Source organism: Anser anser, assembly GCF_964211835.1.
Source record: "Anser anser genome assembly, chromosome: 4".
NCBI classification, from domain to species: domain Eukaryota; kingdom Metazoa; phylum Chordata; class Aves; order Anseriformes; family Anatidae; genus Anser; species Anser anser.
The window spans coordinates 9,526,851-9,544,190 of NC_139724.1; the positions used below are offsets into that span (position 1 = coordinate 9,526,851).

At 38.3% G+C, this 17,340-nt stretch overlaps 1 protein-coding gene across 5 annotated transcripts in view; it reads right to left on the reverse strand.

Annotated features, from left to right (window-relative positions):
* Window positions 1–821: 821 nt before the first annotated feature.
* PDLIM5 (PDZ and LIM domain 5) overlaps window positions 822–17,340 on the reverse strand; it is a 132,561-nt gene continuing 116,042 nt past the window's right edge. For all 5 annotated transcript variants that reach the window (XM_083834780.1, XM_083834777.1, XM_083834778.1 and 2 more), the window contains 5 exons: window positions 15,803–15,977; window positions 9,647–9,827; window positions 8,507–8,627; window positions 4,629–4,744; window positions 822–3,985 (listed from right to left, as the gene is read on the reverse strand). In XM_083834780.1, coding sequence (XP_083690906.1) covers window positions 3,896–3,985; window positions 4,629–4,744; window positions 8,507–8,627; window positions 9,647–9,827; window positions 15,803–15,977 — 683 coding nt within the window. In that variant the 3' untranslated portion in view covers window positions 822–3,895. The remainder of the gene's footprint in view (window positions 3,986–4,628; window positions 4,745–8,506; window positions 8,628–9,646; window positions 9,828–15,802; window positions 15,978–17,340) is intronic.

Consider the following 17,340-nt stretch of genomic DNA (forward strand, 5'->3'; position numbering starts at 1 on the left):
GGCTGAACAGTCCCAGCTCTCAGCCTCTCCTCATAGACAGAGAATCACTGAATCATTTAGGTTGGAAAAGACCTTCAAGATCATCAAGCCCAGCCATCAACCTGACTTACCAAGTCCCATCACTAAACCATGCTCCAAGCCCTTAATCTTCTTCGTGGCTCTGCACTGGACTTACTCTAGTGTGTGCATGTCTCCCTTGTAGTAGTGAGCCCAGCACTCCAGGTGTGTCTTACCGAAGCTGAGCAGGGAAGGCGGCTCACCACCCTTGGCCTGCTGGCAATCCTCTGCCTAACGAAGCCCAGGAGGCTGGTGGTCTTCCTTGTGACAAGGACATGTTGCTGGCTCATGGCCAACTTGCTGAAGCCTCCATTCTACCCCAAAAAAACTTGAAGAACAAGCAACTAAAATTACATTTATTCATGTGTACAGTCATGACTTTCTTTTACTGACTGTGATTCAGAAAAAAAAAATCCAGTAATTGCAAAACAGCCGAGGACAGATAGCGAGTTCTGTTTTTCATGTTGTGGTTTTCTTTGTTGTTGTTGTTGTTTTGTTTTTAAATTATTATTACATTTTCAAATGTGAACAGCCAACATTTGACACCCAAGACTATTAAACACAAACACAAAAATCACCAGGACTTAACAGCTGACTGCTTAGAGTAAAACAACGAAAAAAAAGGAAATTCAAGAAACTGATCTGTGAACCGATGTAGTTTGCCTTCTTACCCGTAAGCAAAGCCATCCACATGGCTAGATGTGAGTAGCCCCATCAGGAGACAGGTAAACAGCTGAACAGACCGACACATACAGGACCACTACTCAAGTTTTGCTTTTACGTTTATTGCATTGTTATATTAAGCATTTATTATATTTACACATATTTCTGAATTATTTAGTTACAATATGCTGAAAGTGTCATCATGATTCGATTATTCACTAATAAAGACCTTCTACCTTCAGAGTTAAACCCAATTCTTTTAACAGGCACAGTTTTGGAAGAAAAAGTAATTACTGACTGAAAATGCATGCAAAAACCTACAGTAGTTAGATTATTAACAGGGGTCTCCTAGCTTTTTAACTTTCCTTCAAAACATGAATGCTGTAAATTTGTTTTATGAAAAATAGTTGGAAATCTTATCCCCAAATGACAATGGAACGGTGCTGATTTTTGCTATGTCAAGTCTGCAATCAAATATACACATGTATATGTGCATATATATGTACGTCTCACTGTACACACATACGTGTGCATACATAGATAAGTATACATAAATACACACACTGACACACCAAAAAATTCTAGAGGTAAATAGGCAGGCTTACAAATAAAACAAAATACAAAGATACTGGTATGAAATAGTCCTAAACAACAAAAAAGTAATAAATATTCAGTGAGATATATGGCATTATTATAAAGTGCTCTACTAAAATCTCACTTATTAAAATAATGATAAACATTATGTTCCTTTTTGTTTTAGTTGATTTATATAATTTGAGAGACCCATTAAATTTTCAGTACGTGTCATTGACTCTATGCTTCCTTTTTAAATTTTAAACAAATAGACAAAGCAGAAACTAAAAGGCAAAGCAGCTAAGTGAAGCAGTACTACTGGAGCCTTTCAGGTGTTTGTGCTCTTATTCATTAACAACTGTGAAATTTCAAACCTAGAGCATATGTATTAAGAAACATAAATCCAATAAAAATTACAAAACTAAAAAAAAAAAGTTTTTATGGACACTGGCAACCATTGTGTCCACTGAAGAGCTTCTATCCTACTTCAAAATAGCAAGGTCTGAATTACAGAAATTACCTTATCATGTGCATTCCCATCCTCTTTCCTCATGCATGTGCAATACAGCTCTACTGACACCTAGTCTTTAGGACTCATTTCTCCACATTCCACTAATTTCAAAAGCAAGCTGGCTCATACTGCTGTATCTTGTCTAGTCTGCCTTTATCCTCCTGATTTTCAGCCACAGTCACAGAAGGGTGTATATATAAGAGTGTAAACATTTTAAACAGCTTTATGACATTTCTTCCATACCACCAGAAGTTTAAAAAGAAATGTAGTAGTATTGAAGGAAAACAACTTTAGGAAATAAAGTGAAACAGCCCATCACATGAATTTGTCTTACTGAATTAATAAGAAATATCTTTTTGTGTTTCAGTACAGCAATTTTGGTGTGTTTTTTTCCTCCCTCTCTTGTGTTGATGTTTCTTGTTACAATTGTTTTACTCTACCATAGTAATTTTTCTTTGTAATTGCCCTCATGATTTTATGGATAAACCTCTCCTTTTTATCAATAATTAAACAAACAAACAAAACAAAACAACCAACCACACAGTGCACTTCTAAAGTCTATTGGAAAGAGCACTAAAGCATAGCAATTCAGCTCTGACATCTCACTTGAACTTAATAGCATGCAAATTCAGTTTGCATCAGGAATCTAATCTGGCCCCGAGAGGGCCTCCTTCTCTGTTGTGCAGCTCTGCTGGAGTAAAATTCACCCCGTGCAGAGGGTTATCACCCTTTCCCTATATGCCTACTATTGCTCCATACCACTTAAACCCTAATTTGAAGGTAAGTGGGACTTAGCTGCTGCATGGGTCTTGTGCTGACACTGTGGCAAAATTCATATCAAGCCACAGGATTGGCAACATCTCCTGGCTTGCAGTAAACGCATAATGACAGTATTGTCTCTGTTCCCTTGCAAGAACTGAGAGATACTGGACTGCCTAACTCAATATTATATTATTTAACAATATATTCCTTACATCTGGTGGAAAAGAGAGAAAAAAAAACTAAACTAATAAAAATCATAACAGCTGAGCAAGAAAATAAGTTTTCAGTATGCTACCTGGCAAACCACCAATATACATATTCATGAGCTACATCATAAAGAATGTACTGAGAGAAAAACAATGTCCTCAGTTGCACTTCAGACGTTTTCCTTATTAAACACCGAAGTCTCACATTCTGGATATAAAACACTGTTACATGCAGATTCAATGCACTTTCCCCTTTCCAAGGCACTGAAAACTATCTAAAACTTGAACTGTGAACATAAGAGTATAGTACCCACTCCCTTATACTTCAGAGTTGATCTGACATTTTTGTCTTGTCAAGCACACTCTCACTATTGCTTTATTTTGGCTAGTATTCTGGTAGCACATACCGTGGTTTAAGGAACAGTATCCCACCTATGTTTTCTTCCAAGGGGCATCTTCTAAATCATCCTTGTTCACTAGCGCAGCCACCTACACTTGATGGCTTTGTAAAAATCTCTGTCCTCTGCAGACCCATCAGAGATCTAACTGCCAAAGGCACAGGTATGTGTAATGGTGCAGGAGGCTTAATGAAACTGAGAATCAGATGAAAAATATTAGTTGTTGAAGTACATTCCATCTAATCTTACCATTGCTTTGAGTTCCTCTTTAATGGAGTTTAGCTTCAGTACTTCCAGACACACTTTAAAAAACATCAGCACAATAAAGTGGTCTGGACCGCTGAAGCCAATCTCTTTTTATTTGTTGAATAGCAGCAAAACCAACAATTTAAAATCAGGTACTCATTTTTAGAGAAGCTTCACTTCGCATATTGAAGCATATATAAATGTGGTCATAAAATCATGAAACCAATATAGTAACGTGCCAAGTAGCGAAGTAAAGGCACTCCAATAGTTTCACTTGGGTGTGATTCCTGATTCCCAGCTTTTTATGAAGCAAACCCCTAACTGATAAACACTCTAAAAAATAGTGTACAAAATCCCTAAAATTTCCACATTTCTCTTCCATTTTTAGAAAAGCATATATAAATAACTTTAACCAAACATGGACATTTTAACCTTTCTTTCTGCTCAGTACATTTGCTAAACAAGATGAGCTCCAAGCATCAGATGTTGATAGAGTGAGCGTGTTTCTTGCACAGTGGCTTGTCCTTCTTGGAGAAGAAAGTCTGACCCTCCAAACTGTCACTGCATACCTGAAATGGGATCAAAAAGAAAATGTCACCCAACAGAGATGGATGAATTACACCACACGTTATTCAGAATGCCTAATCATGGCACTGCACTACGCACCAGTATATTCAAAGACTAAGAATTAATACCTTTTTTTTTCTGAGGGATATTCTTTTTTTCTTTTTGATGTAGAATTAATGGCTGATGTAAGCATAGCCTTCCTCTTTAAGTCTATAGGCTCTTAACTCAGAGCAGAGTTAGTTCAGAATTAAAAAAAAATCCCATCATTAGGATTTGGGTTCCTTTTTTTTTTTTTTACCCACCGAATATTAGCAGGTGATACTCTTTGACTACAGTGTCTGTATGTCAAACGCACTCTTGATACCTTAGAAATGCAGCCTGTTCCTTTATGGCCTTCTACATTTGTTCTAGGGAAACAAACGTCAAGGGTTAAATGCTAGGATACAGGGCTGCAATCCATGCCAAATGATCTGGACTGGTGCCAAAAGCCCACAATAGCAATACACCTTCTAAATAACTGTAAAAGTGCTTTTTGTTTGGGTTCTGAGGACTGAAAGACATTTTAGCTGTAAGTCCCATATTGGTCATGTTAGCACAAGTACTGCTCCTATGGATTAGTTTATAAAGAAGAACAGCTTTACTTACCGAGCATACAAAACAAGTGTCATGCCAGGTGTGGCCCAAGGCTTCAAGAAACCTGTCTCCAGCTTCAATGGGGAATTCGCAGCCATGGCACATAGTACCAAAGAGGGCATAGTAATCTGCAACAAATACAAATTTTAAAGATGAAGCACATGCAGAAAAGCAAGACTGACTGAAAGTTTTGTGCTTTTCTTTCAATGGCATTGCACTTGTCCTGTCAAGTTTTATAAGATTGGGTGCACTGAATAAAGAGGTCCTAGGCTGAAAGACAGCGATGTCATCTTTTCCTCAGTAATTCACTTCTATTCCCCTTCCTTATCCTTTCAACCAAGCAGTGCTTCCATCATCTTGGTGTTTCATTTCCTTGAGATCAATAGTGCACTCAGGGGGAAAATGCACTCCTTGCAGAGCACCAGCGCAGACTCTGCATGCTACTTGTGCTCTCTCAGACTCTGCTTTGAAAGCATACCCAGGCTTCCTATTGCCTGTTTACATGACAGACCTCCTCAGCAAGGTGTGTAGATCTAGCCTGCATTCTGGCACAGTATTTGTCCCAGAACACTTTACACGTCGTGTAGTTGTTAGGCTCCTGTCCTAAACAGAGCGATTTGAATTAAGTAAGAAGAGTTTTCTAGTCACTAGAGTTTATTGCATGGATCTTTAAAAAACAACCAAACAAAACCCACAGGCTTAGCAAGTATATTTGTCGAGCTTAACAAAAAATATCAGTAGGGTTTCAGTGACTGGTGTCATAGAAAGGTATTCCCACCATTCACTTCTAGACACCAGAAAGGTTGAAAAGGAGAAAGCAGGGCAGAGCAGCAGGGTAAGAGGTATGTATGAGGTTGAGTAGGAGGCACTTACACCCTTCCCCATTCCCACGTTCTCTCCACATGGGAAGCTTGCATCTCTGTGCATAGGGCCATATGACAGACTGTGAGTTACTGCAGCCATCCACTGCCCACCTGTGCAGACCTAAGTTTGTCCCTAAGCTGTCTGGTCTTTCCCATTTATTTCAATTCTAAATGTTGTGGGTTTTGTTTGTTTGTTTGTTTTTCCTGCACAGAACACAACAGCATTAGGGCTATAACATGAGAGAATTCTGGATAAGCATGCTGCCATTCCAAATATATAATGTCATCTTCACAAAATGGATTACAGACAAAGTGACAACCCTAATGAAGCACTGGACTCCATCCTTTATACTAACACTCTGGCACTGCCAGGGACATCAGATGTCAATGCCTATTTTCAAGGAGCCTTATAAGGAGTAACAAGCAGGGTACAAGGAGATTCTGCTTCTCTACTAGATAATCCAGAGGTACACACTCTGGTGCTTACTGCAGCAGAGACAACAGAGGCTTATCTTGTGTGCCAAGCACAGGGAGAGGTCTGTTTTGGTTTAGTAAAACTGTATTGCGTATGATGACCTCAAAGAGCATCACAGAAGGAATTTAAGCAAAACTGGGAACGCAAGTGCTCTGCAAAAGTAAAATCCTTGAAGACTAACAGTGGCAAGAAACACCTTCAGCAATCACCTTCCTTAATGTATGTTGTTGGCATGAATTTGCAAATGTCTAATCAGAAAACACACAATAAAAGTGACAAATGGCAGAATGCCTCTGTCCACAACCCCTGAAGGACATGGTCTCATGATTATACTCTTTCAGCTCTTCACATTCATGTTCACATGCAATCTTTTACTGATATTTTTCTGGTGCCAGCCACTACAACCTTTTGTAATGTGCACTATAGTTTGTGTTGATAAGTTACTTGGCTTTTGGTCTGAAGAAAGAACAATAGATAAGGCAGAATGAAGGGCATCAGCTTTCTCTTGTGTTCACGTGCTTGAATTGTGATACCACAGAAGTCTTCCAACACAGACTTCTCATAGAGTAACATATTAATGCTTCTTGCATGCAGCATTTTTGAAAGCAGGTTACTAACTGCACTGGGATGTTCAAAGTTGTATGTATCTGCACATTGAATTTAATTTTAGCATCCACATCCAGAAATGGGACATTTTGCAGATTAAAACCCCCTAATACTAATAACTGACACTGTTACAATTTCTAATACAAATTTAAAATTAGAACCCTTCATTGCACTAGGAAGAAGGAAAGTTGGCAATGACTTCTATTCTCTATTTCTTTAAAATTAGTCACAGACTCTTAACTCCAGCTGGACTGAAAGTCTTTGAAGAGTGAATATATCTCAAATTAACATCTAGGTAGAGAGCCAGAGTCATTACAACACATCACTGCCGAAGCACCTCCCAGAATGTGTCTGCCTTAACTTCTGCTAGCAACTTTTTATCTCAGAAACTTCAGGAAAAGGGTAATAATCTTGTCCTTTTATCCCGATGTTTCCTGCTCAAAGTATGCAAAAGTGTGCATATTGTGCATGGGAGCTGTAACAGTAGCACAAATCAATGCACTGCACAACATGCGGGTCATTTGGTGGCAGGAACAAGAATTCAATACTAGCAGTACAAACCCAGTCATGAGCTTTCCACCCAAAGGGGAGTTATTGATCCCTCTGGTACTATTTTTGAATCATCCAAGATGAGGGGCTTCATGCTGCTTCAGGATGAAATTTCACTATGCTGTCACACTGGAGGATGCTGCTCGTATATCCATTTCCTCTGCTGCTCCGCAAATTCAATAGGAGCAACACGTTACCCTACTTGTGACACTGACTTAGCAGTAACCTACTTTGTCCTTTCATATCTGCCAACACCTCATCAAATCCACTCTGACAGAAAATTTGGATAAATTTTGCCTGCCTTCCTCATATTTTCAGTATCTATCTACTGCTCTTCATAGCAACCGCTGTGAACAACTGTGTGACCAGCCCCGAGGAAATCTTAGCTCCAAACAAGTCACTAGGATTTCAAGCTAGATTTCTTCCTAGTCAATCCACTTCCACTTCTAGCTAGATTACAATGCTCCTTACAGTAAAGAAAAAAAACACAGAAAATATCTGATTGACAATTCTGGCATGGATATAAATAATATATGGTGCAAAAATAGAAAATTTTAATACATCCAATTCCTTTTGCATTATGTGGAATTGTTTTACAAATGACATCTATTTCTGTTGTAGCTCAGAAGGGTACATGAAATGCTTTAAGCAAACTAAGAAATCAACAGAAATAAAAAGTGTTCATGTTAATCACATCAAAAAGATAGTTGGAAATGCTAAAAAAAAAAAGCACAAACAAAACCCAACTAAACTAGATTTCCCTTGAATATCTACACTACATTTTCCACATATTATGCTCATTGGAATTTCAAGTGCTGTAATCTTATTGCTATATTTTTCCCCCAACAGACTTTTTTTTTTTTTTTTTTTTTTTAAATCTTAAGCTTATGTTTGACAGATGTTATCCCTGATCTTGCAAAAAACTCCCTGGGCAGACTGCTTGTTCTTGGAGGTAGCCTCCCTGCTGTTTTTACTATTCAGAGTAAAACGCTTTGCTTTACTAGTATTTGGTTGTTTCGTAAATAAGTAAGTTTACATAAACTATTTTAAAGCCAACCAGAAAATCAACCTAAAATTAACACTTTGCTGTATCACTGATACCTACAGCAGAGAGCCTAACAGAAATAACAAGTAAAACCAGTGACAAGAAGCCTGCTCCTACAGAAGTTGATGAAGAAATACTTCCCATCTTCCCTGCAAAAGAAACCTGTTGCAAACTCAAAGTGTCTACTGCATTTGTTGTTAGTGTGAACTAAAATGTCAAAGTCACGTGAATTTGCTGGGACACTTCCACTGAGGTGGAGCTTGAGAAAAAGGAATTAATATTATTTTTTAAACCTTATTAAGCTCTGATTCTCTGCACAGCTGCACTAAACTTTGCTCGTGTTACTCCTTACCCGTCTCACAGTAGGGATCACCATCTTCTAAGTGGAAGACATTATTGCGGATGGGGTTATGACAGGCCACACACACAAAGCAGGAAACGTGCCAAGTTTGTTTCAAAGCATTTATTACTTCCTGTGGGGATTAGAAAATGAGTTATTAACACATTATTTTGATGTGACGACAAGATTGTGGTGACAGTGCTTCTACACGTGGTTCATTTCAAGAATACTTCCTACTGCTACTTTGAAAATAAGCTGTGCATGCAGTTACTGCTAAAGTTAAAGTCTATGAAGTGAATTATTTATTGTACATCTCCTTTTCTTGTCAGAAGCAACTCTATGTGAACCTTCCAAAAACCAAAGAGTTGGACATGTTTAACAGTTCTTTTGTTCCCCTTCTTCATCTTACTTAGGATCTTACCCACAATAGTCTCCTGAAATATGAAAAGAAGTCTCTCTGACCTGAACTCTGCAAATAGTTAATCAGAAGACGTTGTGTCAAAAATTACAACTGCTCTGTGTTGTTTTGGAAGATGATACAGTGCCAAATATGACTTGAGGATCACGCTGCCAAAGCCCTGCATAACCCCAGTTACATAAGACTACAGACACATCGCTTTCTGCAGTAAAGCAGCAGACGAAGAGCTGGCGGGCTCAAATTAGCAATATTAGTGCCGAGTAGGATAATGCATCTTTCTATCGATATTACCATAGGGAATATTTCAGTACTTCGAATCTAGCCAAACCCTGTGTTTCCCAGTGTTCAGCTCAGTTAAGGAGGATTATTTATTTTTCGTTCTTTTTTCCTCTTCCAACTCTGTAAAAAGCTGCCAATTAAAAGCATTTTGCTCACAAAAAACTAGTAATCACAACAGCTACAGAGCAGCTTAAGGAAAACAGGGGCTAAACTTGAAAGAGCAAAAGAGACTATGCTACCTTTTCTTAAAGAGCATCAGAGAGAAACTGAAAAGGCTCAGTATTAGAAGAGACAAATATATATACTCCATATGTGATATGAACTTAAAAGGTGTGCCAGAGTACATTTTGAGGAATGCAAACTGGGCCACATAAAAGGGAATTTCATTACTAAGAAGCAGTGAACAGTGTGGTTAATGCTCCCACTTAAGAACGGGTCAGCTGCTGGTCACTTACTCCAAGGATCTTTCTCTGGCACTTTGAACACTCCGGAGCGAAGAACTTCTCATAGCAGACCTCGCAATACAGAGCCCCTTTCTCTTCCACAAATCCAATGTAAGCCATGGAGGCTTTGCAGTGAGCACAATTAAACTCCTCTGGGTGCCATGACTTCCCCAAGGCCACCAAGAAGGGTCCTCTGGTTAGGAAGAAAAGATTAATCAGCAAATGCCACTGAGATAGATCCTGCTAAAGCTTTTAATTTATCAGCAATACCTCTGCAACATTATTTCACTGTTCACAAATTTGTTCTAAATTTGCTCCATCCCTCTTCCCTCCTATGGGCTTGTAAGAAAGCATCAAGTGTTGATGAGATCTTTTCCCATTGAACTCTCTCCCAGAGACACCTGGCCCCAGTAAAGACTAATTCTTTTCACTTCATGGCATTTCAAAAATGCTATTTCAGAACTGCATTAAATACAATGCTGAAGAGGCTGCTAGTGGAAAGAAAATAATAATAATAATAATAATAATAATAATAATAATAATAATAATAATAATAATAATAATAATAATGAAATGTGTTCCCAATGTTCCCAACTGCTTCCCTCTATTGCGAAGAGGCATTTGACTCAGTGATACCATCAGCTCTCTTTCAACATGCATTTGTATATCAAGGCCACAAATGTTAAAGTACGCTTGACTCCATTAAGAGCTAATAACAGCAGTTTCCTGTCAGACAAAAATTCTGTAGCTGTCCTTATCTAACAAGTTTGTCACAAGATAACCCCATCCAGTTGCATTTTTTGTTTGCTTTCCCCAGAAGCAAGTTAAAATAAGACAATTTTCTTCAAGGACAGAACCTCCTCTATTTTATTTTTTTTTTTTTTTTGCAAACACAAAATAGTGATGCTTTTATAGCATTTGTCTGGCACATGCCACAAGGTTAATGGACAAAATGAAACTGTCCATTTCTAAGCAAACAAAAACTTCTCATTTTATAACTCGTAAGTCTCTTGTATATGCCACTGTATCAGCATTCATTTGAAAACATATTCAGCATGCTAATTTCTTTAACAAACATATTTACTTTAATGAGGCACCTCCTGGGTCCAACCAACACTTAACCTTTCAGAATTTAGGTTTTAAGAGAACTTTGGGGCTCAAGTTCATTTCCCTCACCAAATTTCCCACTTCTGTGATACCTATAAAGACACCATTCTTTCAGTAATGCATCTTTTTTTTTCCCTAATACTTCACTTCAAAAAAGGTGTAAAGTACTAGTGTCACCACCCTGTTTGCCAAACAATTTTGGAAATGAAGTAAGCAACAGGAACATTTTTGTTTAAGATAAGATACTCATATGAGTAAAACAACAAGAAGAAAAGCAAAAACATTAACATTTGTTTCCAGGTTTATGCTGACTGTAAGATGATAACTACGTGGGCAGAAGACAGAGGGCATCTTCCTTGAGAGGAGCAGGTAATTATTTTCATTTCTCTTCTGCATTGTCTCTGGAGATGCTATTTATATTCAACAGGAGGAGAACTCAAAAACAAAGGGACTCAAACAGGTGTAGGGCAACTCACACATCTTCTGAGATGAAGAAGATAGTTAATCTGAAACTGTTTCTTCTGTTTATCTCTGAATACTGCAGAGAAAGCAGTGAAAAAGCAGCTCCTGGAGCAGCTCGTAGCCCTTTAAGTAGCAAGCCGAGGGGAGTTCAGCCCTCTGCCCCTGCTCCCGGCAGATGCCTGAGCAGTGCAAACACTGACCTAACCTGATACCCTCCTGCTGCCATACAAGCACCTTTCTAGATCAAAGCCCTTTCAGTTATGTACTGATCAAACAATACAAGCCCTTATGTACAACAAAGTGCTCTCCTCGCACCGTGTCAGCACAAGCTAATTTAACAGATTCATTAAGACAGGGCTGACACCGAAGAGGCTCTCTCCACTCCACGTAGGATTGGGTTTCTGGCCATCTGCACTGCAATGATAGGCTTGGTTAGTTATGAAATGGAAAGAAAGCACGCTAGCGACAGGAGGGGAAGGAATTTTTACAACATCTGCTACATTTAGCTCTCCACAGTTTACAGTTCTGACATATTGAGGTTAGCCATTCAAGACAGTGCGCAGGAACCCAGACGGATGGGAAACCGTGCAGGAGTGCATCTACAGGGTTTCGTTCCCAGAAGTCCCCAGACAGCTGTGGCCGTGCCCTGTACAATGTCTCCTAGGTGTTCCATTAGCGGGCCTGCTCCCCACGCACACGTGGCCAGGGGAGCACTTTCTAAATGCGATTTTACTTTTAATCAGGCTGTAGTTTAAACATGTCAAGCTGACGCTGCGGCTTAATGATACCAGTGACTTAAAAGCTGCCCCAAAGCATGTGGAAAGAAAAAAAAAAAAAAAAAGAGAGAGAAAGAAAAAAAAAACACCTGCTATGTAAAATACACTAAAACATGATATTCAGAACTTGGAGTTGTTCCTAGTCTCTGCATATTTTTGTGATCAAAACGATAGCTTCCAGTAAGAAAAGTTATTTATTTGCTTCATTCAGTTGAAAAGAGTTAAAATATTGGAGTGAGGGGGCCACATGCCCACCATCACGCATACCGACTGGAATAAGCCAGGGCAGGAAATGATAGGAAGATGGCTACAGATGACTTCATCCCTCCTTGTGCATTAACAACAACAACAACAAAACCCCCCAAGAACTCTCTGTCAACTGACTCTTTGTAAACTAGTCTAATTTTAAAGGTGATACTCAAAAAACACTTTCCTCCCACCTGATGCTATGGGACAACCTAACTAGCAACAGTTACCTACAAATGTGGCTTCATCCCAACCTACTTTCAAATGTTATGTGCTTTGGACCAAATTTCTGACATCACCATCTAAGACCATGTGAACCAAACCCACAGATGGAGGCAAATAGTAGTAACTTTTTTCTTTTTCCTTTTAAGAGATTCTGATGTACTTACATCAGTATTTACAGACTGTTATGTCCCAAAGGATCACCAGGTACATAAATTTGGTAGCCAGATCTAACATCTGGGTCCCACATGTAGCAATGATATAGGGTCAAATTGGAAAGAAAAGTAAATAATGTACAAGGAATATAAGGATAATTTCACTATTTTACTACTTGTAACTAAATATAACATTATCAGTATGGTCACGATGCATTATCATGGCAATAATCTAGCTTCTCATGTGGCTTTGATTATGACAGCAAGCCAGAATTGAAATTTGGTGGTGGAGAGATCAAAAGGATTTCCACATGTGCTGAGTAGGTCAATCACTTTATTGTTAGTTATTGTCTTCTCATTTGAAAATGACGTGATATATAATTTCTGTATAGGAGATGCTCAAGGGAAGCACCATTCCTAATTTTCCACTTGTGCCTTTAAATTAATTAAGATCTGTGAAAAAGTGACAAAACCAAATCATCATTCACAGGCAGATATACCAGAGATATGTTCTCAATGGAGATACAGGGAAAACACATTTGGACTTGAAAGGGAGAGCGAACTCTGCACTGTGGCACTCAGTGAGGCTGCCTGAGAACCAGAAGTCTTCGTCAGGATGTGTCAGAAGTTTGCCAGACTGACACAGCAAGTAGATCATGGGAAATTTAGTTTGCCTCCAACTCTGACACTTTTAGACACAGAAACAAAAGATTACGTAATGAAGCTTTGGAAAAAAAAATCTTCATGCAATCACTGTATCAATAATTAAAGATATATTAAAAAGTTATAAGATGCCTCTAAGAAATGGTTTTGGCTTAACTAACCATGGTTATTCTATGCCTTAGTGTAAAGTAACCAACTCCACAATGCATTCTGGCTTCAAAGCAGATGCACAGTGCAATGTCACTTAATCCTCCTCCTACCTTTTCATAGGTAACACTACCAGTAAGGGCATGAACTGTAATTATGCTAAAGCTTGAACTTGAAATGCCACTGCAATCTTTCAAATCCACTGCATGATGTGAACATCAGGCATATTTGGCATTGATTATCACATGTCAACTCATACTCAAATGAAACAATGCTTGCTTTCAATAATTTAGATGGCATTTAACATGTGAAGAAATTTAAGGATTTACACATTAACAGCAATTTAAAGACAGACAACGGTATCAGTTACTATTCAGGAAGAGTTGTCACTTGCAATAGGTGACAATGGTTTAAGTACTATCAAGTAGGGCTCCCCCTTTCTCCTATGTGGCCACTAAGGAGCAAAGGTTGCTCCACAGACCGCTACACTTGTCTATTTACAGGGCTGAAGCTCATCTCCCTTTCAGTGGTGATGAAAGCAGGGAACAGCGGCAAGTGCTTTAAGGGTTGACAGAAGAGGTTAGCTGCTCAAGGAGAGATCTGTGCTGTGTGACCCCATGGCACAGAGCGCCAAGAAACCCTGCTGAAGCACGGGTCTTGTAAAAGGCACTAACTAACGTTTCTTGCATGAAAGATGCAGCACAGTTTGAACTGCTATGTTCATGTTATTTTTAAATGGAAACGATAATAACAAAAATGAAAGTACACAGTTGCTCACACAGTATTTACTAGATGAACCCAAAGCTTTCCAACACCCAGAAAACAAAAAAGTCAGCATACTAAAGACAGACATGATGATTATATAGGCCAAACCGTTCAATGAATCAGACAAATCTCATCCAAAAAGTGTATAGGCCTTTTTGATATTAATCTTTCATTTTGCGGTGAAGCACAAATTCTGGATTAGAGAGCATGTATATCTACATTCAGAATTCATGCTTTTTTCTGTTGCTTCAAGGAGATTCAGATCATATATTTTTATTTCCTTGACATATATGATGGAAATAGGAAAAAACCTCCAAAACATCACAGATGAGTTAGCAAAGAGTCCTCTAAGATTACCCTGATGTTAACTGAACTGGTAGTGAACTATCAGAATGGAAATCTAATAGAAGTCAACAGGCTGGACTCAATTCATCCCTAGAAAGCAAGTGATTAGAGTTAGTTGAATTTTCTGATGCAGAATTCAAGCCAGGGCTCAAGAGGCTTTAAAGGGCATGGTGGAAAGCTTGATCTTCTGTTATAGTGAGTGAAATTTATCTATTTCATAGAGCTCACTTTCCTAATCAAACAAGTTTCTTTCTTTAACTATGGCGAAACATTGTGCAGGCTCTCCTATCTTGTTCACCGAAAACATGGGACAGATGAATAAAAAGAAATATTATAGGGCATTACTTTGCCCCTGCAGCTCAACAGCACAGATAATTGAACAACCACAAAGACGACAACATCTTAGAAGAATACATCTCTTCTAATAATTCCAGAAAAAAAAAAAAATCTATTTTAGAGAAAAAATAAAATGTAAGGTAGATGAAAATTGGGAATGATTTACATATTAACACAAAAAAGCAATTATAGCTCCCTGGATGAGATAATCATGACTAATTGTCAAAAATCACTGACTGAACAATGCAGCCCAGATTAATTTCTTCCTCCATAAGAAATTCTGGCTAAAGACAGATATCTTAGGGACTTGGTGGAATTTATTTATCTCAATCGGCATTCTTGTTTTTGTGTATTCTCTTGATTAATCCTTTCCATCCATATTATATAAGTCAAGTACACAAACTACCCAGTTGCCAAAGAGCCCACCAAGGAATTTGAGAAGTAACAATAGAAAATTATTATTAATCCATTCTCAGCAATTGTTAGACCCATATTCCTTGTTTTTCTTATATGGATGGAGCTTGCTATTTTTACTCCTCTTGTTTTGAAAGTCTCGTTTATAAATTGACATTTGTGACAAGTTAGCCTGTATTTGATTTCCTGTACATTGTTTTCCAACCTTCTCATCTTCCAAATTTTATAGGAAAGTGTGTGCAAGTGAGAACTAACTTGCTTACTTTTCTTTTGTTTTATTTTTGCTCTACTCCACCCAGCCTTCTGGTTCTCTGTAAAACAGGTTTTAAGGCTGTGACTGTTAGGAGTTTGCTATATTTTCCTCCATCATTTCCCTCATTCTCAGATTTGCTAGATAATCCATATATAAAAACAATGTTCTGTGTTACTGAAATGGAGCCTTAAAACACTTGTGACCTAAGGAATCAAAACCAGTGAAAGCAAAACAGAGCTCAGCTGTCAGAGAGCCTGTGGGATGAATAGATACAAACCTAATGACTTGATTACACTGTGCACACATTGGAGTACGCTTTCCCGCTGGAATATGCTCTGCCCTCTGAACCAATGTGTCTTGCTCCGTTAGCTGAGGTGGCGTCGCAAACTTTTGACTTGGGGCAGTCGTTCCAGACGGTTTAATGCTGTTTGATGTCCATCCACTGGCAGGAGCTGGGGAAGGAATGCCAAAAGCATTTAGAAGACCATCTTTCAGTACCAAGCAAATTATTTTGAAATACGAGCAACAGGCAACATTTGTCTAACATCTTTGTCCAGCTTGGCATATACCTGCCTACTTATAGCAACAAATTAAAAAGCACTTATTTTCCCCTCCTCCCCCACCAAGTAAGACTGTCCTACCTACTTTACAAAATGTCTGCGAAATAACACAAGACATTTTTGGCTAACTTGTAAAAGCAGTGGACAAATTTCAACATTTTAAAGAACTTATGTGGAAGAATGTACAACCTGTGAAGGCATTATTTTGCTTTAGATACAAAAACTGGTGCCAAGAATATCAGTGTATGAACAGAGACATGAGAATATGACATACTTACTCAAAACATTTTACAGTGAGTAAAATAACGAATAGATCATATGTCACTACCAACAGATTAAACAAGAATATGCATCCAATACAACATGTACAGGAACTTAAAATACAGTACTGTATAAGGAAAACATATTTCTAAATCAAACTTAAACACTAGACTAGATCACTAAACACTGCCAATCTGAAGCGCTCCAATGGCTGTGTTCGCATCTGTTTAGAAAAATTACGGCTCTGATGTAAAAGCCTGACATTTCCAGAAGTGTGTGTATCCATAGACTTCCATTTGCATTCTGGTTTTAAGGTCATATATATAAGCTTTTAAGGAGTAAGAAAAATGCATTTACAAAAATGAAATGCACAGATGACACTTGTTGCCAAGGGTAATGAAGAAACAAACACTCCTCTGCTTTTCTTTCTCCTATTGATACATATACCTTGGTAATGTACAAGCCACAACAGCACAAGTTAATGGGAGTAGTCACTCCTGTCAAGTGGAGAATTCTTTTTCTTTTTCAAGCAAGCTAAACAAAAAAACTAAAAAAAAAAAAATAAAAAGCCTTTTGTTTGCAACCACAGGCAAGGAAAAACATGTTTGTTTACTCTGTGTCCTGGCTTTACAGAAGCCATACTAAACCTCGTAAATCAAAAAGTGGAATTAAGATCTGAGTGAAAGCTCAGAAAGGAACAACCAAGCAACAACCGAGATGTCTGAAGCATGGGACAATGCTTCTGATGCAATGATGCATCTCTCCAACACGTGGTTGGGGTATCTGCATGTACCTTTGCCAATACTTTTCATGGAAAATTAGTTTGTGGAGGTGTTAGTCTTAGCTGTTAGTGCTACTCATCCTCCCTCACCTTTCATAGCATCTTCCAGGGAAAAGATGAAAAATTGTTTCCCATTATTTTCTTAATGTAATGCTGATCAACCTTTGCCTTACCAAAAGGTGCAAATATCTTTCTGATAAAACACTACACTCT